Source organism: Anopheles coustani, chromosome X, assembly GCF_943734705.1.
Source record: "Anopheles coustani chromosome X, idAnoCousDA_361_x.2, whole genome shotgun sequence".
Taxonomy (NCBI): domain Eukaryota; kingdom Metazoa; phylum Arthropoda; class Insecta; order Diptera; family Culicidae; genus Anopheles; species Anopheles coustani.
In genome coordinates, this window is record NC_071290.1 from 4,120,630 (window position 1) to 4,138,130 (window position 17,501).

A 17,501-nucleotide genomic window follows, 5' to 3' on the forward strand; every position below is an offset into this window, starting at 1 on the left:
TTGAATTATGTATGCGACGGAATAGATGTAATATATATGCAATAAGCTTACGGAAAAGCGATTATTTTTGATGTGATCGCTTCAGAGAACCATACGTTGCTGACGTGTTCTCTAACAAGGATAGAGACGTTCAAAAACTTGTTCTTCAACCCCCAAACACTTCTCCATGTGTTTCCAATGCCATCTCGATGCATAACTTGCAGTTAGTTGTAAAACTCATCGCAGTTTGAATACGTAGCCGATGCACGAAATGTTTCGTTTTATTGAGATATTTTATTTATTTAATACAAGGGGCCATCTATTAACACTGATAGAATCAATGCATAGTAAGTTTATTTATTGTGACAAACTTAAGATATATTTTTATTTCAAAAATTTACATGTCGCTTGAAAGCTAAAATGAAAAGATTGTCCGTTGACTTATCCACAATACGTCAGCGAATATTCCAACGATATTTTACGGTATTGAATGGAATGATAAGGCTTGCCTACCATATTTACCAGAGCAGGTAAATTGCTGGCACAAGACCACACATAATATCAATGTAGGCGATAGTGGTCAGTGGTCAGTGGAAAAATAAGTATGATATGAACTTTAACATATCATACAACCAAGTTGAAGAATCTCATTCAAATGTGAGTAAATTGTGGCACAAGCTATCGAAAGTACTGGTAATATAGTATTCCTCCAGTACCTTTGTAATATTAGCACACCTGAAAAACATAGCTTAGAAACTAGGTATACAGTTTAGAGAAGCGAAAGAAAGATGCACCTAAACGTATTCTTAAAAGCTATGATCATCGTATCTTATCATAAAGGTTACTTCAAAAACGAACATATAGTGACCGTATATGACTGTATCGCATTACATTGAAACGTATAAGCTATACATTTAATAGCATACACGAATATCGTCACAAACCTTGAAAGTCGGTTGCAGTGTGCTGGCTGAATGGAAAAGAATCCATTCTGGTAACCATGGCTTTCCTACCAGATCTGTGTACCACTCACTTCGAATTTTTACTACCGGACACGCTTCAAAATTCTTCTAAGATCTAGCGATACCGGTAATCTATCTAAATTGTATAGTTATCGTGTTTCTAAAGAATAAGCGAAAAATGGGCACTTTCTCTGACTATTGGCCACCCCAGACCTTCCGCTCTATCCAGTCGATATGCTGTGAAACCTGCGTGTAGATACCGGGGATGGGGCCGCCACAGCTCGTGCCGAATGAGATCACTCCGACGAGGTAGAATTTCCCCCGCACGGTCATGATCATCGGACCGCCCGAATCGCCCTCGCACGTATCCGTGAACTCGTTGTTGATTGCAGACTTTTCGCCGAGTGCGCACAACATTTTCTCGTTCAGCTGAATCGTCAGCCGGGCTTCGTTGTACTTCTCCTTGCACTGACTCTCACTGACCTTTTTCACGATCCCCTTGTACAGCCTGTTCGTCCTGGCACCTACAAACGGGCGAGTGGAAAAGGGTGAATGATCAATCTTTTGCTGATTCAAAGGCAAGGTGGGTGTGGGCCACGCGATAGATTTACCGTTTCCATCTATACCCCAGCCCATCACGGTGAGGTTGACCGACGAATCGATGTCCAGCATTCCGTTGTTGAGACAGATCGGACCGATGTGCGAATCGTCCGCGACATCGGTAGTCAACTCGATCAGTGCCAGATCGTTCTGGCGGCGCTTGTAGTTCTCGTGTATGTGCACCTGCTTCACCCGGTACTCGGTTGCTTCCACGTCGTCCTTTAGAATTGCGCCGAGCGTCACGCTGGCGGGCTTGAAGGTGTTGAAACAGTGCGCTGCCGTCAGCAGGAACCGCTTCGAGATGAGGGCCGCCCCGCATCCGATATCACCGACATCGTCACCCTCGAATTTAATGCTCGCCATAAACGGGAACTCACCGAGGGCCACCTCCTTTCGGACGCCGGACAGATGGTCAGAAAGGTTGCTCGATCGGCTCAGGAGCACATCACACTCCTGCTTGGCGATGCTGGTAAACCGGTTGGTGCTAACTCCTGTTCCGCCCGTCGTCGGACAGCAGACAACCGCATCGCGCACGCTGAACTCGCAGTGCACAGCATTGGGTCCCGCACTCTGTGGGCACTCCGTTGCCTTCCTGCAGATCCCGGTCCGCAGTGGTGATTTCGTCAATTCACACTCGTCGCCCTCTATTGGTAATGGGTGAGATATGAAAAGTACAATGTCAAATATTCCTCTATCCGGTGGACATGTTCCCCTGTTAAATTACTGCTCCATATATTCCTTTTTTGTTTCCTGCAGTCTGGGCCACTATTGACACAACTACAACAGAAAAGTGTGCGTTTGAATTATAGATACGATCGACGATGGATGTAATGACACCTGTCTACTTATTGAAAAGCAATTAATCTTGGCACTCAGATGTGAACGCTTCCGAGAATCATCGGCCCTTGCTACCGTGTTCTACAACACAGGACATTCTACATGTTTGAAAAACTTGTTCTTCACCATCAAAGCACCCCTCCGGGGGCCTCATGTGTCCCGGCACTATTTATAACTGATTTGCAGTTATGTTGAAAACTCTTCGCAGTTTAATTGATTAGAAAGGTCGTACCAATTAACAGCGTTCTACGAAGTTTGCGATAAGTTTATACGCTGTGCTTAGGCTTACTGTCCATGCACAGGCAGTAGAATGATTTTTTTAAATATATGTATAATGCTTTTCACCATATCATATGCTACTGGTGTGTATCGCCAAAGACTGGTTTCCCGCACTTCTTGAAGAATGTCTTTAAAAAGCCTGTCTTTCCAGAAAACGATTAAACGATGTGCATTCGCGATCTCCACTGCATTCTATTCGAAAATCTGCTCTGATTGCAGAACGTATAGAAACGACAGCAAACGAAGCGTTCGCCCATCCTGCCAAGGACACAGGCTTCTCATCTGTATGTCCTCAAATATACTCTGTCACATACACATACACACACTTGCCCAAAATAATTACGCCCGACGTTAGTTCTCTGGGGAACAGATGACTAACCGTAGACAGCAATGGGACTGTCGGGGAAGGCGAAATCTCTATTGAGGGTGCGTGCGGTTGCCGGCAGCGTGGCAGCGCCGAGCCACAGGACAAACGCAAACGGCAGCAACTTCAGCAGCGACATCGATCTCCAAACGTTACTCGGTCGGGGCACATATGCGAACAGGCGGCGGCAGCTACCGTGCTACTACTGCGACGTTATCGCGCCGCCAGTACCGTCGTCTTGGTGCGGTAGCCAATTCTGGCCAAATAGGCGCCGGCACAACACAACCGCGGGAAACCTGTACACGACCGTGGTGGATCTTGCGCGCGATCATCACCAGCACACCGGGAGACTGATCGCCGATCACTGCCACTACAAGCGCTGTGTGTGCGTACGGCACCGGCAGGGGTGTACCGAATGTCCGAGTCGTCAAGTCGGTACCCGCGGGCTCTGGGACACACATGCGGTCATCTCGTTCGAGCGACCGTGTGCGCGAATGAGCTCGCGCTAGCTACGGACGAGAAACGGCAGCCTCCCGGTTCTCCACCAAACGCACGGCTGTCCAGCGGGGCAGAATGACATCCTGCTTGCCAAGAAATTTCCGGTTTTTAAAGAATTCATACAAAATCGTGCATCACACCTGCCCGTACCCATACCACCATCGTGTGGTTCCCGTTCGCGACCAGGTGGATACAATATTCTACGCCTCGTTTCTCAACCTCGCTGCAGCGTGAGATCATCATTAGCTTCGCATTCCAACAGTCCGACGAGAACGTTCTTCGGCTTGACGACGACGGCGAGTGTGCCAAAATTCTTCAAATAAATATGCATTTTTGCGTCTCACAGAACATGGTCCAACTGGCGTTCCGGTGGCTCCGGAGAGCACCATCAGCGTGTGCTTCCGCGATGGAACACAAAGCCCGTGGACACCGTGACGCCTATGCGCCCAAACCTGTTCACCTTCGCGGACAACGCTAATGACGAGCGAGATGCATTCATTATCTCTTCTGCACGCTGGCCGGTTTGAGTCGGCCTTCCCCATCCACTCCAGTGAAAAAGCGCGGCCAGCGATTTCCGCGGTCGCTTCTGCCTATTCGGGCTCATCTTCTAATGGCAGTGTGTGTGCGTTTGGGGAAGCTGAAGCTCGACACAATCCAGTGGATGAAAGTGTGGCCGTATGGGCGCGTTCTGGAATCATCAAATAGAATAGAACGTACGGTGACCGTATTGATGACTGTATCGAGTTATTGAAGCATTTAAACAATAGATGGAATCGGATACAGATTAAACGATTTCACGATGGTTCAAACTAAACGATCTCCAATTTTCATGGCCCTAGGATCTCGAAATTGGCCTTGGTGAGAAAACGATCGTTTGCTCTAACTTGAACGATTATTTATTTCGACGCAAACGAAATCGGGTTCGGTTTATCGACAATGAGCGCTAGATGGCAGATTAAGCGATCGTCAAATAAACGATTCCACCAAATATCGTCATACACCCTCACAAACGCTTTGAGTGAGCCTCGGATTCTGTGTGTGCCGAGCATCAGCTGAGATTTTTCCAAACAAGAAGATTTGCGTCGTGAAGCGACAAACATCTTTGATGCTCGTTCGAAAGCTAGTTCTTCATCTATTCCAACTGGTGGCCTAGCTAAGCGATCAGCTAGCATTACACTTACAAATAAATTGCTACAGGTTTACCGGTTTAATAATTAACACTGCTACCTTAAAACAGGCTCATTAGCATTTGCGAGCCGTTTCCCTTTCCGATGATCGATGATTATGATCAGTACATGCACTATCACGCCTTGGATCTGGCTTAGTTGTTGTGGTGCATTCGCTGGGGGAAAACCATTAACAACCCTTGGCCAGTACCGCAGCGATGACGCCTGTGAAATTCCGTGTTGAAGTACGCTTCAGGTTAATCGGCCAAATCCACACAATCTCGAATCTTGGTCGTTTTGGGGTAAAGCACGGCCACCGACAAACATGATTGTTTACAACGCACCACCCCAAAACGCCGATGTACGATGAACGTCTCTGGTGGCCTGAGTCAACCTTGGCGTGATTAGCATCCTCAAACCCCTCTCCCTCCCTCCTTCCCATTGGTGTGAAGTTGATTGTGGTCGGTAAGAAACTGACGAGCGGGGACTCGGCGAGATCGAGATGGGCACGCAGTCAATTTAATTCGCGTTTCAAGATGCTTGGTTGATTGGTATACATTCGGCGTCTGGTGCGGTGCGAACCAATACACACTTACCGTAGATCTCCGTTCTGTTCCTGTAGATGGTCCATGGACCGTCGGAGGGCATCGCGATCACCGTTACGCCGAGCAGCAGCACCGTCACCAGCCAAGACTGGAAAGGATTGGCCCCGCGAAGACGCATGGCTCCGGTGAAGATGCTGGAGATGACCGTCGGTTTGGTATCGTACGGTGCCTTTGCCTGTGACCGTTCTATCTCAACAGATGGCACGGGGCGATCGTGCAGACCAGCGTGTCTTCAAGTGTTCAACTACCTACGCCTATCACCGTCGGTCGAGTTGCGTGTACGCGCTCTGCACTGCACCTCATTTACGGATACACACGGGCAGGCTTCACTGGCTGTGTGATAATGATGAACGTCTCGCTGGCTCGTTCAAAACTAGATTCATCGAGGCTCGTTTGAACGCATCCGCCACAACGTGTCGGAAGTCAGAACGCCGTAATCCGCTACCGCAGCAGTAGTGGTGTTTGAGGTGCTCGGGAACCGATTATCACCGCGTAACCGGACTGATACAAGACACAACGCAACACTGCAGCCCGCCGAACTATACTAACGCTGCCGCTTGGCTGACTGCGAAGCTGGTTCATCGATCGCCATTCCTTGCCTAGCCCGTGCTATACAGCATTCATAATCATTGATTCGGTTGAGCGATGCTGTGAGCGTAAGAGAGATAACGAAAGCCTGCTCAAACGGCTCGGCTAAAGGCATGGTCGAAAAAGTAAATGTTGACGTTTTTACAAGTTTCTTCTCTTTCGATTTCATCATATGACAGTAAAATTGATACGATCTCCGATCGCCATTGTAGCACAAACACCATCGACCATCCATATGGCAGGTGAGCGTGTTCCCTCGTACACTGATGCTGGTAGCTGGTGTTTCGCGTTCGCCGCGCCGCCTTCGCTGTCCTTGACAGGTCTTTGGCTGTTATTTTCGCGATTATAGAAGCATTGAGACAAACGAATCTTTAAAAAAAAAAACCCATTCGCGACCCGGACGTGACTTCGGAATGTAATCGGATTATGGCGCCTCGGACCGCGCAATACAACCGGTCGATCGTAATTCTGTTCACATGATCCCACCAATCGAACGTAACCTAACCATCCGGGGAATCTTTGGGACTTGACTACTACCCAAATGAATCGTAAGTACTATTTGAAACATCTCGATTCGGATTTGGGCGGCCTATCGTGGGTGCGCTCGAATTTGCGTATCACTAGGGTACCAAACTCCCCTACAAGTTTGACCCTATAGAGCAGGGGTCGGCAAAGTCCTGCCCGCGGGCCAAATCCAGCCCGTAGTAAAATTTTAGTGCTTCATACAAAGTACCCTTTTTAATGGAGTATCATCTTTCTAAATAGTAAAGTTACAAAAAAAAAGTGGTAAGAAAAAATATTATAATTTTTATCATTAAACCGTTCACAAGATGTTTTAGAAGATGTTTTAGAACTAAGAGTTCCAAAAAGTCGATCCTGGCCTACATTAAAAAGATGTTCGTTGTATCAATTTTGACGCAGATACACTGACAAAAGTAGTATACTTTTAACATGTACGTTCTCCTTTTGTTTGTGCTGGATTTTTCTTGTTTTTATTGTGCAGGTTTTTTTAAATACTGAAGTTTAAATAACAGCGACAACCATTTCGATGTTCGTTTGCTTATTTTTTCGTAACCATATTCCATATTTATTATCCATTAACAATACTAATCAAGAACAAACTTCTATGCTGTTGCGCTGTCCCACGATTCTAGTTTCGAAAAGGTTGTACAATATTTTCTTTTCATTTTGATTTTACCTTTTAAAAGTTCGTCGCTAACCTGAACGTGTTGCGGCATTTCGGGGAAACCGTTAGTTGGTTTGGGAAACCTGTTTTTTCTTATCAATTGTCTTGCGAGGAAACTTCGTCTCGGTGTGATGCAGCGTTTGCACTTTGCGCCAGTTTCCAGATGTAAAGCGAAGGATATTTTGCATTCCATTCCCGGAACGAACCGGGTGGCAAGCGGACGCCGTTCGGACCGGCCAGTCTACGGCGAGACTGTGGTGTAACTACATCTAGGTTAGTGGGGAGGGGGGTGGGGGAGGGGGTGGAGGTGGTTAAAAAATACATTGTGCCTTTGTAGCCCCGTGCTCACGTGTACGGTCTTCCTCGCAATGTGTTTTAACCTCTTCCTGCTCCGTCGTTGATTCACTTGCAAGGCGGCAAACGTCACGTGGAACATCTAAGAATGCCAGGAAACCTAAACATCACTCCCCCACCCCTCGCCCCCCTTTCCCGGGCATACCAAGTCATGTTCTGGTATGTATGTATGGGGAGAATGCTGGTTCTGCAAGCTGCAGGGGCTGGTAGCGAGCAGGATATTCGTTGACAACGTGTTTAAAAACGATGAAAATGTGGGGCACTTCCAAAGCAGCGAAGGGGCGTGGTTGTGAGGGACGCCTTACACCTCCTTCAGCGGGCTCCAGGTAAAGTCTGCCTGGTAGGTGTAGTACACCAGCCAGTAGAGTATATTGAAAAACGTGAACGACGTGGGAAACAAAATTCTCGCGGCCTGGTCGATGAGCGAGACGCTGTTCACGTGCCGGTTACCGCCACCTGTTCGGGGAAATGGATGGAAAAATCAGAAGTCAGGTGGATGAAATGAAGCAACAAATCTGGCATGAGAAACGCCGGTGGCGATTTTTAAAAATTAACCAAAGGAAACACTTTCATCCCGCTCGCGTGAATAGTTCACGGTACGGCGGCCATTTTGTCGACGGCTCACGTGCCTGCGGGGGGAAACTTTTGCGGGCAAAACTGTACCTCTGGCGGACGCCTCGCGTTGACGCCGGCGGCGGAACTGATCGTCGCCGAGAAAGCACAGCCAAACCTGCTTCCAGGTCGGCTCCTTCGGCGGCTCGGTCTGCGTGGTGCGTTCCATCGTTGACAGATGCGACGAGGTCGCCTTGAACATGTGCGTCGGATCGTTGTAGATCGGGCAGATCAGCGAGCTGCGGCGCCGGGCGGCCAGGAGGCGGGGCGAGTCGTGGGCGGACGCCACCGCCAGATGCTGCTGCAGTGTCGGCAGGTCCCGGATCTCCTCCACGCCCTCCATGTCCTCCCATTCGTCCTCGTCGAGGGGAATCTCGCCGCTGCCAACCTGCGACGGCGAGCAGAGTAGAAGGGGGAGAGGGGTTGATTTTAGGGCGGAAGTTACCACGACTCATCGTCACTCATCGCTAGTGATGTGCGTACTGAGTCAGAATGAGTGAGTGAGTAGAGTTCGATCTTCAAGATAGGTTTCCTGTAACTCCCTTTTGTTTTGAATCCTTAACGTCACAATGATTCGAATCCCAAGGAATGAGTCGAATTCCAAGGATGTGAAAAAGAGCTACTAAACACCACAGAGGATTGATTCCGAAACAAGGAATCGCATCCTAAACAGAGATTGGAATCCTAATCAGATGCAAACATATCACACACTTTTCCTCAAGTATATTTACCTTTAAAGGATTCGAATACCTGATTAAGGTTCGAATCCTTGATTACCTCATTGAGATTTGAATCTCTACTCCGGATTCGAATCCTTCCTTGGGATTCAAATCGGTGTGGCGACTAACGGTAAATTGACTCACTCACTGATTCTTTTGGGAATCGAATTACTATAAGTACTGTAAATTAAACAGTTCGCGAGTTAAACCACATCAAATCTCTGAAAAGAGTCGTTATTTTCATCAGTAGTCATCGCTCGTACCTTCGTGAAGTAATGCACACCGGCAAACTCCAGTAGGGTAGCGATGCAGTAGAAGAAGCTCATCAGCAGAAACCAATCGAGTGCGGTGGCGTAGCGCACCTTCGGGAGATCCGTGCGCGAGTCGAGGCTGATGGTCGAGAGCGTCAGCACGGTGGTGATGCCAAGCCCGACCCGGTCACTCGTTGCCTCCCGGTGAATCCAGAACGATACCCACGACAGCACCACGATCAGGATGCACGGTACGTACACCTGGATGAGGAAGTAGCCGGTGTGGCGCTGCAGGTTGAACGAGACGTGCAGCACGGTGAACTCACCCTCGCGCCGGATGAAGGTGTAGTTCATCTGGCCGAAGCTGATCAGATCGAACTGACTGAGCGCCATGCCCGGGACGAAGTTCACCGAGTCCTCGTCCTTCCACTGGTAGACGAGCTGCTGGCGCGAGTAGGCGTAGCTGCCGAGGACGAGCGGGCACGACTGCCTGTCCATTGGGAAGCTGCGCAGCTCCATCAGGCAGGACGCCTTGATCGTTAGCCGCATCGAGTACAGGATCTCCCCGTCCTGGCTGAGCCGGAGCAGCTTGTTCGGGACCGTGATCGTGTGTACGTGCGAGTGCTTACCATTGTAGAAGTAGGTGTCCGGACGCCAGATACGCTCCAGCATTTTGATGCTCAACGAGAGACTCTTGATTGGACCGTGGAAGCTTAGCCGCTTGTCGCGCCAGTACTGCCGGAAGTAGCAGTCCATGGAGTAGTCCTATAGGAGGGTGAGTGTACAACCATGACGGGAGTGCGGGGTAGTTCTGTAACCGACTCTTATGAAACCTACCATGTCCAACTCGGAGACTGGTCCCATGCTGCGTATTAGAATGTTTGTCTGGACGACAGTGGGTACTCCTGGAACACAAAAACCATCAGAAGGCGTTACTTGTACAACAAAGAAACTATCAGGGACGTAGCGGCGTGCTGTCTACCTTGGCCGTGTGTTGGTATCTGCGAGTTCTCGTAGCGTTTCAGCAAGTTCTCGAGGATGATGGTGATGTTCTTGCTCAGCATATCGTCCACGGCACTGCGCCGCTTCACCCGACCCGTGCTCTCGGTGCCGTTGGCTGCCCTAGGCGGTGTGTCTCCTGCTGCCTCATCCTGCTGCGGTTCTCCCCCATCCAGATCCCGAACTCTTGGTCGCACCGGATTGGTGTAGATGTAGTAGCGGTTCGATTTGTACGCACTGGGCGCTTCGAGTGACCGTGGACGGTAATTCTGGACGGTGGGAAGTGGCTCCGCACGTTGCTCCTCGCCGGATGGTGCTCCGATACCTTCCGGGTGCTTCATGCCTGCCAGCGGAAAGTGACGCAACTTGCGCATCTCCACCGACAGGTGGCGCTCGCCGGAATCGCTCAGCCTTTGCATCGTACCGTCGCCCAAGGCGACGAACGTCGGTCCTAGCAGCAGTACGCTGTCGGAGGAGGTGTTCAACACCATCCGATTGCTCGGCACGACGCGTGGTGTCGTGGTGCCGTGGCCCCTCGGGGACGTACCCTTCAGCAAACCTAGGCTGGAAGGCATGTGACAGGATTAGCACCAAACAACAGTCCCAGCGACAAAATCATCTGAAACCTAGCTCTACCTCGGAACGATGTAGAAAAAGCGGTATCTCTTGCTCAAACCTCCTTCGCCATGGATGGTGGCGTTCGTGGACAGCACTATTCCCCGCTGTAGGGCATCGTGCGGGTGCACGGATTTCACCTCCCCAGCGTCAGTGGAGTCCGTCTCGCGGGCCACAACTCTAGAGGAGAAGTCGAGTCGAGATCGAGATGCAATTAATGTTTTCCATTCTCTGGCACTTTTAATGGCACCCCCGTTAGGAATTTGACGCTCCTATACACAGCCAGACGGGGGAATAGTGGTGACAGCAGAGGGAATGGCTTCGCCCTTCGCCATTATCCCATTAGGGGCTGATCTTGCGGTGATATTTACCAGGCGCAAATTGCACACCGGTCAGGAACACAACAATTCAGGTGTTGCCGACGACAAAAACATGGCGCCTAGGGAAGTTAGCACCTCGGGCAAATTGTGCTCAATTCATAGTTGATTGCAACGCTCACACGTTCGCCCTCTTATGCAACCGTGCGCCATTTTGTGCGAAACCCTTTTCTCCTTCCCTTCTCCCAAGCTGCACGGCTCGCGGGCATTTGTTCGCATCCTTGTTTTCGATATTCTTTTTGTTCGCCATCGGGGGCGGAAGAGGAGGCATTTCCGAAGTGGTGCAAATCCTCCCGCAACCACTCACTTTTACTTCGAGGCGAACGAAAAAAAAAAACAAAAAACAAAAATGCATGAAAGGACGCCCGATGCGACGAAAGGAAACAAAAAGAAAGAACATAGAAAAAAATTGTCCGTAAAGCTAATTGCCGTCTCAACTGCACTACACTTAAAGGGACCACTTAAATGTAATTAGACCAGTTAAACCGTTTAACCGAGAATACTTGAGAATACTCTCACTTCATCACGCGTTTGCTTGCGGGATGCGCTGCCACGTCCCAACCGGTGACGGCGAGGGATGAAGCGAGCTGGTGGGTGCTGTTGGGGGTGGGGGTAGGGGATAGGAAGGGTGTAAGGTCAGCGGGCACTGAGCAAATGTTGCAAGAGCATGCCGTAACGGAGTACGATGGGAAGGGAAAATGCGGAAATCCAACGCTGCATGGGTAAGGGCAAATGGGGTGCAGAAGGAGAGGAGAAGGTTGACTGGAGATGGAATCAAAATCGATAAAAATGCCTCTAGGGGTTGAACCAGCGTTGGGACCAGGTTTTATAGTTCACATTTCCATTTGAGGCGACTTCTTTTTTTTAACGAAAAGACCACAAAAGCCACCCTTGTTTTACGGAACGTTAGAAAGTCCATTTACAACCTCATTCGATGAAATCCCCATGATTTCCCCCTTATCTGGCTAATCTGTCTTTAAGTAAGTGCTTGGAAAACCATGGGGATTACGTCCCATTTTGCTTTTTTGTCTTGCAAACTTACTAATCGGTTAAAATAGTTACTAAATCAAACAAATGAAATGTTAACTTGTGTTCTTACCTAAGCGGTGATATTTAATTTATTTTTACAGTTGAGTAAACTTTACCACTTTAAACTTTTAAACTTTACCTTGATTTCCGTGGCGGGAATGTAATAATGCGCAGTTTATGCAATCAAGTTTTGAAAGTTTGAACAGATCTTACATACAAGTTTTTCTTGTAAGAATTTTAGTTTAAAAACGATATGTTATTTCATCGTATTCTTTGCTGCTTTGAAAACCTATCAAATGACTAAGAAAATACTAATTTGTGTACGTAGTCAACTTTAATATTGTAAAACACTTTGGACGACCCGCAATTTAAAACAATAAAGGATATGTTATTTCGTTCTGCTTTTATATTTTGTAAACTTATCACCCGAATCAAATACTAACTGAATCAAACGATTAAATTATCCACTTTGCTCTAATCTTAGAGCATATATTTAGCATAGTAGAACTATGATAAATTAACTTCACTTACACTTTACTGTATATTATGACCACAATTGGTAGGGCGTTGTTGAGAATGTAAACAGTGCAATTTTTACTGAGATTAAGTTGTAATATCCTAATAGGGCAATGGTCTACAAAAATAAGAAGCTCAGGTATGTTAACTTGGGTAAAAAGAGTAACACTTTCACCTCGTTTGTTCCTAGTATTAAATTTCCGCTTTATGAAACTAAACAAAACTAAAACCGAACTGTTATATTATCGCTTTGTCAGGCTTCCGTTACGAAAGCAACTTTCTTCGTGGAATTTCTATGAACAAATGTTGATTGTTTCACACTGTTTTACAACAACTCTCGCCCAACGCTGACGATCAAAGCTGAACACTTGACAACGAATCACTGCGGGTCATTTAAACAAAAAAAACTTTGATCGGTTGAGCGACGACTTACAATCACTTACACTTTCTAGCGGTTGGTGAATATTATATACGTACCCCAGCAATGCAACGGTGGCGAGCAGAAGGCAGTGGCATGGAGGGCCAGTCCAACCCATCCTGCAAGAGACAGTTTGTCGAGTGCGTTTGAAAATAAGCAAATTCGGTTACATCACACGCCGTTATGGTGAAAGCTTACTTAGTGACTTTTGCGAAATCTTCAAATCGACTTCAAACGAAGAGTCACGAAGAATGGTGGTCAAAAAGGGTTGTAGAGTGGCGGTTGTTCGACGGTTGATCGACGGTTCCTGGCCGACGGGCCTGCTGGCGAGCGGCACAACGCCTACTGTGGCATGGTAGGCCTAATGACTGCTGCAAGAAAGGGGTTAACGGGAAGCAATTACCAAACCGGCGGCCGGTGGGGATGCGGGAGCGGTCAGGGAAAATGTAGATTCATGTAAATCCCACCGAACCCTGAGGACCAACCGAGAGATCCGCGACACGTGCGTTCACGACGGGCAAATTTTAAACTGTGCCTGCCTTCGCTGGGCTTGGGGCTGCCAAACGGTGATGTGTGTCCTGTGCCACCGGCAGGTGTATGTGTGTGAGGGTGGGTGGGTTGGACGTTTTCTTCTCCACGAGGAATTTCTCCGCCCGGCGTGTCTTCTGTGATCTATTTTCCCGTGCCACGCCAGCAACACTTTATGTCGGCCGGTCGAGCACACAAACAATCGCTCCAACAAGTACACGAAGTGCACACACACACACACACAGCAAGTAGCTGGCTGCAGCCTCGTGTTCTATCAGCCAGCGTTAGCATAAGAGGATTTTCCTATCTTCTCCCATTCATTGCTGCACGCCCGGTTCTTCGGTTGGTATTTCGCTCGCGTGTTGTTGTGCTTTCCTCCTCGCTCTAGCGACGCCCCACCCCCCCCCCCCCCCCCACCCCAACCCGGCTGCTGTCGGCGCATTTTTTCGGCTAGTGGCGATTCCCCGATTGCCTCCCCGTTCCTTTTGCCGTTTTGTTATCCCGCTTTACAACGACATTGGGATGTTGTTTGCTTCAGGTTGCTTTTTTTTTGTTACCTCCCTTCTTTTGATTCTTCAAATTTCCTGCGCCACATTTCCCCGAGTCACTGAAGAAAGCACCCACTGGCCTCTCCCCCCACCTCCCAAGCGGCTGTTGCAATACCAACCGCAGCCATTATAAATTCTGCTCAAAAGGATCAAGCGCATCGGGGTGGCGGCTTTGAGGAAAGGGGTTGAAACAGAGAAGGGAGTGGCCAGGCACAATGTGATACATTAAATCATTTTCCTCCACACACAAAACGAACGGAAATCATTCAAAACGTCCACAGCGATACAGCTTTCGAACTCTCGAAACACTCGAAGGAGCGAGACGAGCAAAAACGAAGAGGATCCCCCAAAAGGAAAGGGGAGCAGGTGCGGGAAAATGGGGACATAGAAGGGCAGTGGAAGCCCGAGGGCTGATTGGATCCAAAAATCGGGGACGCAAAACTGCTGCGTTTACAATTTTGTGCATTCAATTATGGGAAGAAAAAAACGTCTCGGTGGAAAAAGCATCCCATGCATCGCTGCAATGTCTCGCAATGGCATGCAAATTGGATAACCGAATACCCTCCTTGCTCACCAACCCTTTTACCCTCAGCTAGTTGTGTAATGGTATTGTTTTATTTCACTCAAAGTAACCCCTAGAAATGCGGGAAAGGGTGTTGAAGTACATGAACTTCCTGTTTGCGGCTTCCGAAACCCGAACGACACAAACCGGCAGGAGAATATTATAGGATGGATTATTTCAGTAGGAGATACAGAAAAAGAAAACTTCATCCAACTCAAAAACATTGACCTTCGTTTCGCCTTTCAACTGTTTACAGTTTTCTAATCGAGGCGTAAGTTTGCACCTACGTCAAAAAGTTTAACATAATGTGAAAGGAGGCTTGAATCCTTTTAAAAATAATCGCTTACTAAACAGACACATGCAGGATAGGAACTAAATTCTGTACAGCGAAGAACTCATTACTAACGTTATATACAATATCAATAAGTTAAATATATCTTAAAGCTATCCACGTACGAAAATATAACCGACCTGACAATATTCAGCAACAAAAATAATATGAGAAACGACCATCGTTCCATAAAGTGGAACAGCATTTGAAGAAACATAATGGAAAACAAATATTTATTCAAATCAATGATCAATGGTTTATCTTCTAGTAAATATTACATTCTACACACAAGAATGAAAGTACAAGTTGATTAGTCCTTATTAGGCAGTTTGTTATGTGAAGTTGCAAAGTTGAAATTAGTTGCCACAAACACAAATTTTCAAAAACATGAGCAAAATGCCCAAAAACGAAACCCCCAAATGCGATTAAAACAAAAGATTCATTTTTTAAAGTAAAAATGAAAATAAAACAAAAAGCATAAACAACAAAAAACAAGAAAACCGTATAAAATATGTAATCAACGTACTGCAGGAAGGAGAACAATTGCGTTAGTCGCACTAAAACTCGCATTCTCGTTCTGGTGCGGTCTGTGATCTAGATTTGTTTGTTCTCGGCTAGGCGGTTTGTGTTCATTCGTTACAGCTCAGGAGCCGTACCGGTGCATCAATTGACAGATCATTTCCATTTGAAGTGCGACAGCACAGTGTGTGTGTGTGTGTGTGTGGCGTGGATGGACATTTCACGCGTGCTACAAAGCGTCCTCGTTTGGCAACCGCATTCATTTGCGGCACTTCATTGTCGCTGAATGGCGTAGCGTAAACGCTCTAACGCTTCGGCTTCCATCCATTTGGAGAAAGGAATGAAAAGTGAAAAACCTCCGGAACAACGGTAAACCGTCGTTTTTCTCTTGGGATTAAAGGAAGCCTGATGCTCCGGTTTCGTTTTCTCAACACAAACGCAGCGCCAGACACGTCAGGACTTGCAAATGTAGCTGAAAATGCTGTCCGAAAAAAAAATGCAATTAAAAATGCAACCCAAGTACATGACTTTTGCGTGACGGAAGTTGTGCGGCTCGAAAGACTGAACTTTCCAATTCCTTGCTTGTAGATTTAAATTTTCTGCAGAAGATGGTTCATGGTCTGGGTTCAATGGTCCCAACGATCATTTCATGAGATCTCTCTATCTCTCTTTCTACGTCTGTCAGATTTACGCCGGGGGCTAAAAAGGGTTAAAAACAGCATTATGATGATTTCATTTAACCCCGTTCGAATGAATAATGAATTGCAAAAAATCGACGGTGATATCGCTTCGTTAAAAATGGCGTAGCACAACTGAACCACAGTGGATTGAATTGTCAGTACCGTGTTTGTCGTGAAAAAACATCCGACGACTGGCATGACTCGCCACATGGGGATGTAATAAGATGTGCTACTGGTGACGGCAGAACGACACATTTATTGAAAAGTGCGACTTCAAGAGACAAAGACGAGCGAAGTAGAAAACCATTTGGAGGAGCTAACACAGTCTTCATTTGTCGATCGGCTGACGATAGCACTCGTCTTTGTTTCCAAAGAGTCGTAAGAAGGTATGTGTGTGTGTGTGTATGTGTTAGTGCCACAGAGACAACGAACAAAACACATTTACACTTTCTCTTTCACCAGCCATAGCCTAGTAAGCGGTTTGGAAACTAAAGTAACGAGTTTTCAACATACACATCCGTTCCATTGCCAATGATTGAAGGGAATATTGGCATCTACCTCCTTCTTCATAACGGGCATTTAAGACGAATCTGTAGGGACAAAAGTCTTCTTCACATTGCGAACGCTTTCATTGGTATAACATCGTTAGTACACTGGAGGTATTCCCGACATGTTGTTGTACTTTATAAGGGTAGGTTATATAAAGATAATAAGAAAAATTTATTATTCTTAGCTTTTAAATTTATAAAAATTCCATGTATGATAAAGCTAAATCGGTGTAAGGCCATAGTTGTACCAACTACATTAACGTACAATAAGGTCTGGCCGTTCCCGAAAATGTTATCACGATGGAGGCGCCTAGTAGCTGACTACTAGGGTGAGGTAACGTGAAAAAAAGAAGGAAAACGAGGAATTCATATATTTCTAACCATTTTCGAGCTTTTACTAAATGTCATCGGGCAAAGATAAGCCTAAGAACATTTGATCCGTTTACTTCTTAGTTTTGACTTTCATCCCGGCAGGCGCCCATTGTGCCATCGGAAGCTGCATGCGGGTCTGTTCACCCGGGAGAAGAATGTGTAATATGTTGCTAAAAGGAAGCCACCAGCGGAAAGGCACATCATCGCTTGAGGCATGACACGGTGCTATATTTTATTTATCCATTTTGTTCGTCTCCAGCTTACGTTTCCAAAGTATTTCACACAACAAAGGTACGACATATTTTCTGATAACTCTTTTCGGCGGCAACCGATCGCTTCCTTCTCTCGTGAACGAAATTCCGGCGCATGCGAGCACGAGCCTCGTGGGCAGGTCTTCGTGCACAGTAAGCATTTACTGCACAGTGTTGGAATGTTTCCCTATGACGTATGGAAATTCGT

General features: G+C 47.1%; 2 protein-coding genes across 3 annotated transcripts; both read right to left on the minus strand.

The window, feature by feature from the left end:
* Window positions 1-297: 297 nt before the first annotated feature.
* On the minus strand, window positions 298-6,062 carry LOC131269808 (trypsin-1-like). Of its 2 annotated transcripts, none has more exons than XM_058272337.1 (3): window positions 5,282-6,062; window positions 1,553-2,185; window positions 298-1,465 (listed from the first exon to the last, which is right to left on the minus strand). In XM_058272337.1, exons 1-3 carry the CDS (start codon window positions 5,406-5,408, stop codon window positions 1,137-1,139), a joined length of 1,089 nt encoding a protein of 362 aa, XP_058128320.1. In that variant the 5' UTR covers window positions 5,409-6,062; the 3' UTR covers window positions 298-1,136. The 2 variants fall into 2 exon arrangements, with proteins under 2 accessions (XP_058128320.1, XP_058128321.1); XM_058272338.1 differs by lacking the exon at window positions 5,282-6,062 and adding an exon at window positions 3,037-3,344.
* A 1,657-nt stretch (window positions 6,063-7,719) lies between these two features.
* Window positions 7,720-11,515, minus strand: LOC131268873 (gamma-aminobutyric acid receptor subunit alpha-6). The gene is made up of 7 exons (XM_058271162.1): window positions 11,511-11,515; window positions 10,636-10,794; window positions 9,983-10,563; window positions 9,838-9,905; window positions 9,013-9,765; window positions 8,082-8,418; window positions 7,720-7,874 (listed from the first exon to the last, which is right to left on the minus strand). The coding sequence occupies exons 1-7, from the start codon at window positions 11,513-11,515 to the stop codon at window positions 7,720-7,722; spliced, it is 2,058 nt and encodes a 685-aa protein (XP_058127145.1).
* Window positions 11,516-17,501: the final 5,986 nt, after the last annotated feature.

Bases quoted from the DNA above. Each gene is read 5' to 3' on its own strand.
- LOC131268873 (XM_058271162.1), bottom strand. The intron at 10,564-10,635 runs GTAGAGCTAGGT...CATGCCTTCCAG, and splicing joins TTTTTCTACATCGTTCCGAG to CCTAGGTTTGCTGAAGGGTA. The intron at 8,419-9,012 runs GTACGAGCGATG...TCGCCGTCGCAG, and splicing joins GTGTGCATTACTTCACGAAG to GTTGGCAGCGGCGAGATTCC.
- LOC131269808 (XM_058272337.1), bottom strand. From the start codon at position 5,408: ATGCGTCTTCGCGGGGCCAATCCTTTCCAGTCTTGGCTGGTGACGGTG. The intron at 2,186-5,281 runs GTAAGTGTGTAT...CATTACCAATAG, and splicing joins GAACAGAACGGAGATCTACG to AGGGCGACGAGTGTGAATTG. The intron at 1,466-1,552 runs GTAAATCTATCG...GCCCGTTTGTAG, and splicing joins CTGGGGTATAGATGGAAACG to GTGCCAGGACGAACAGGCTG.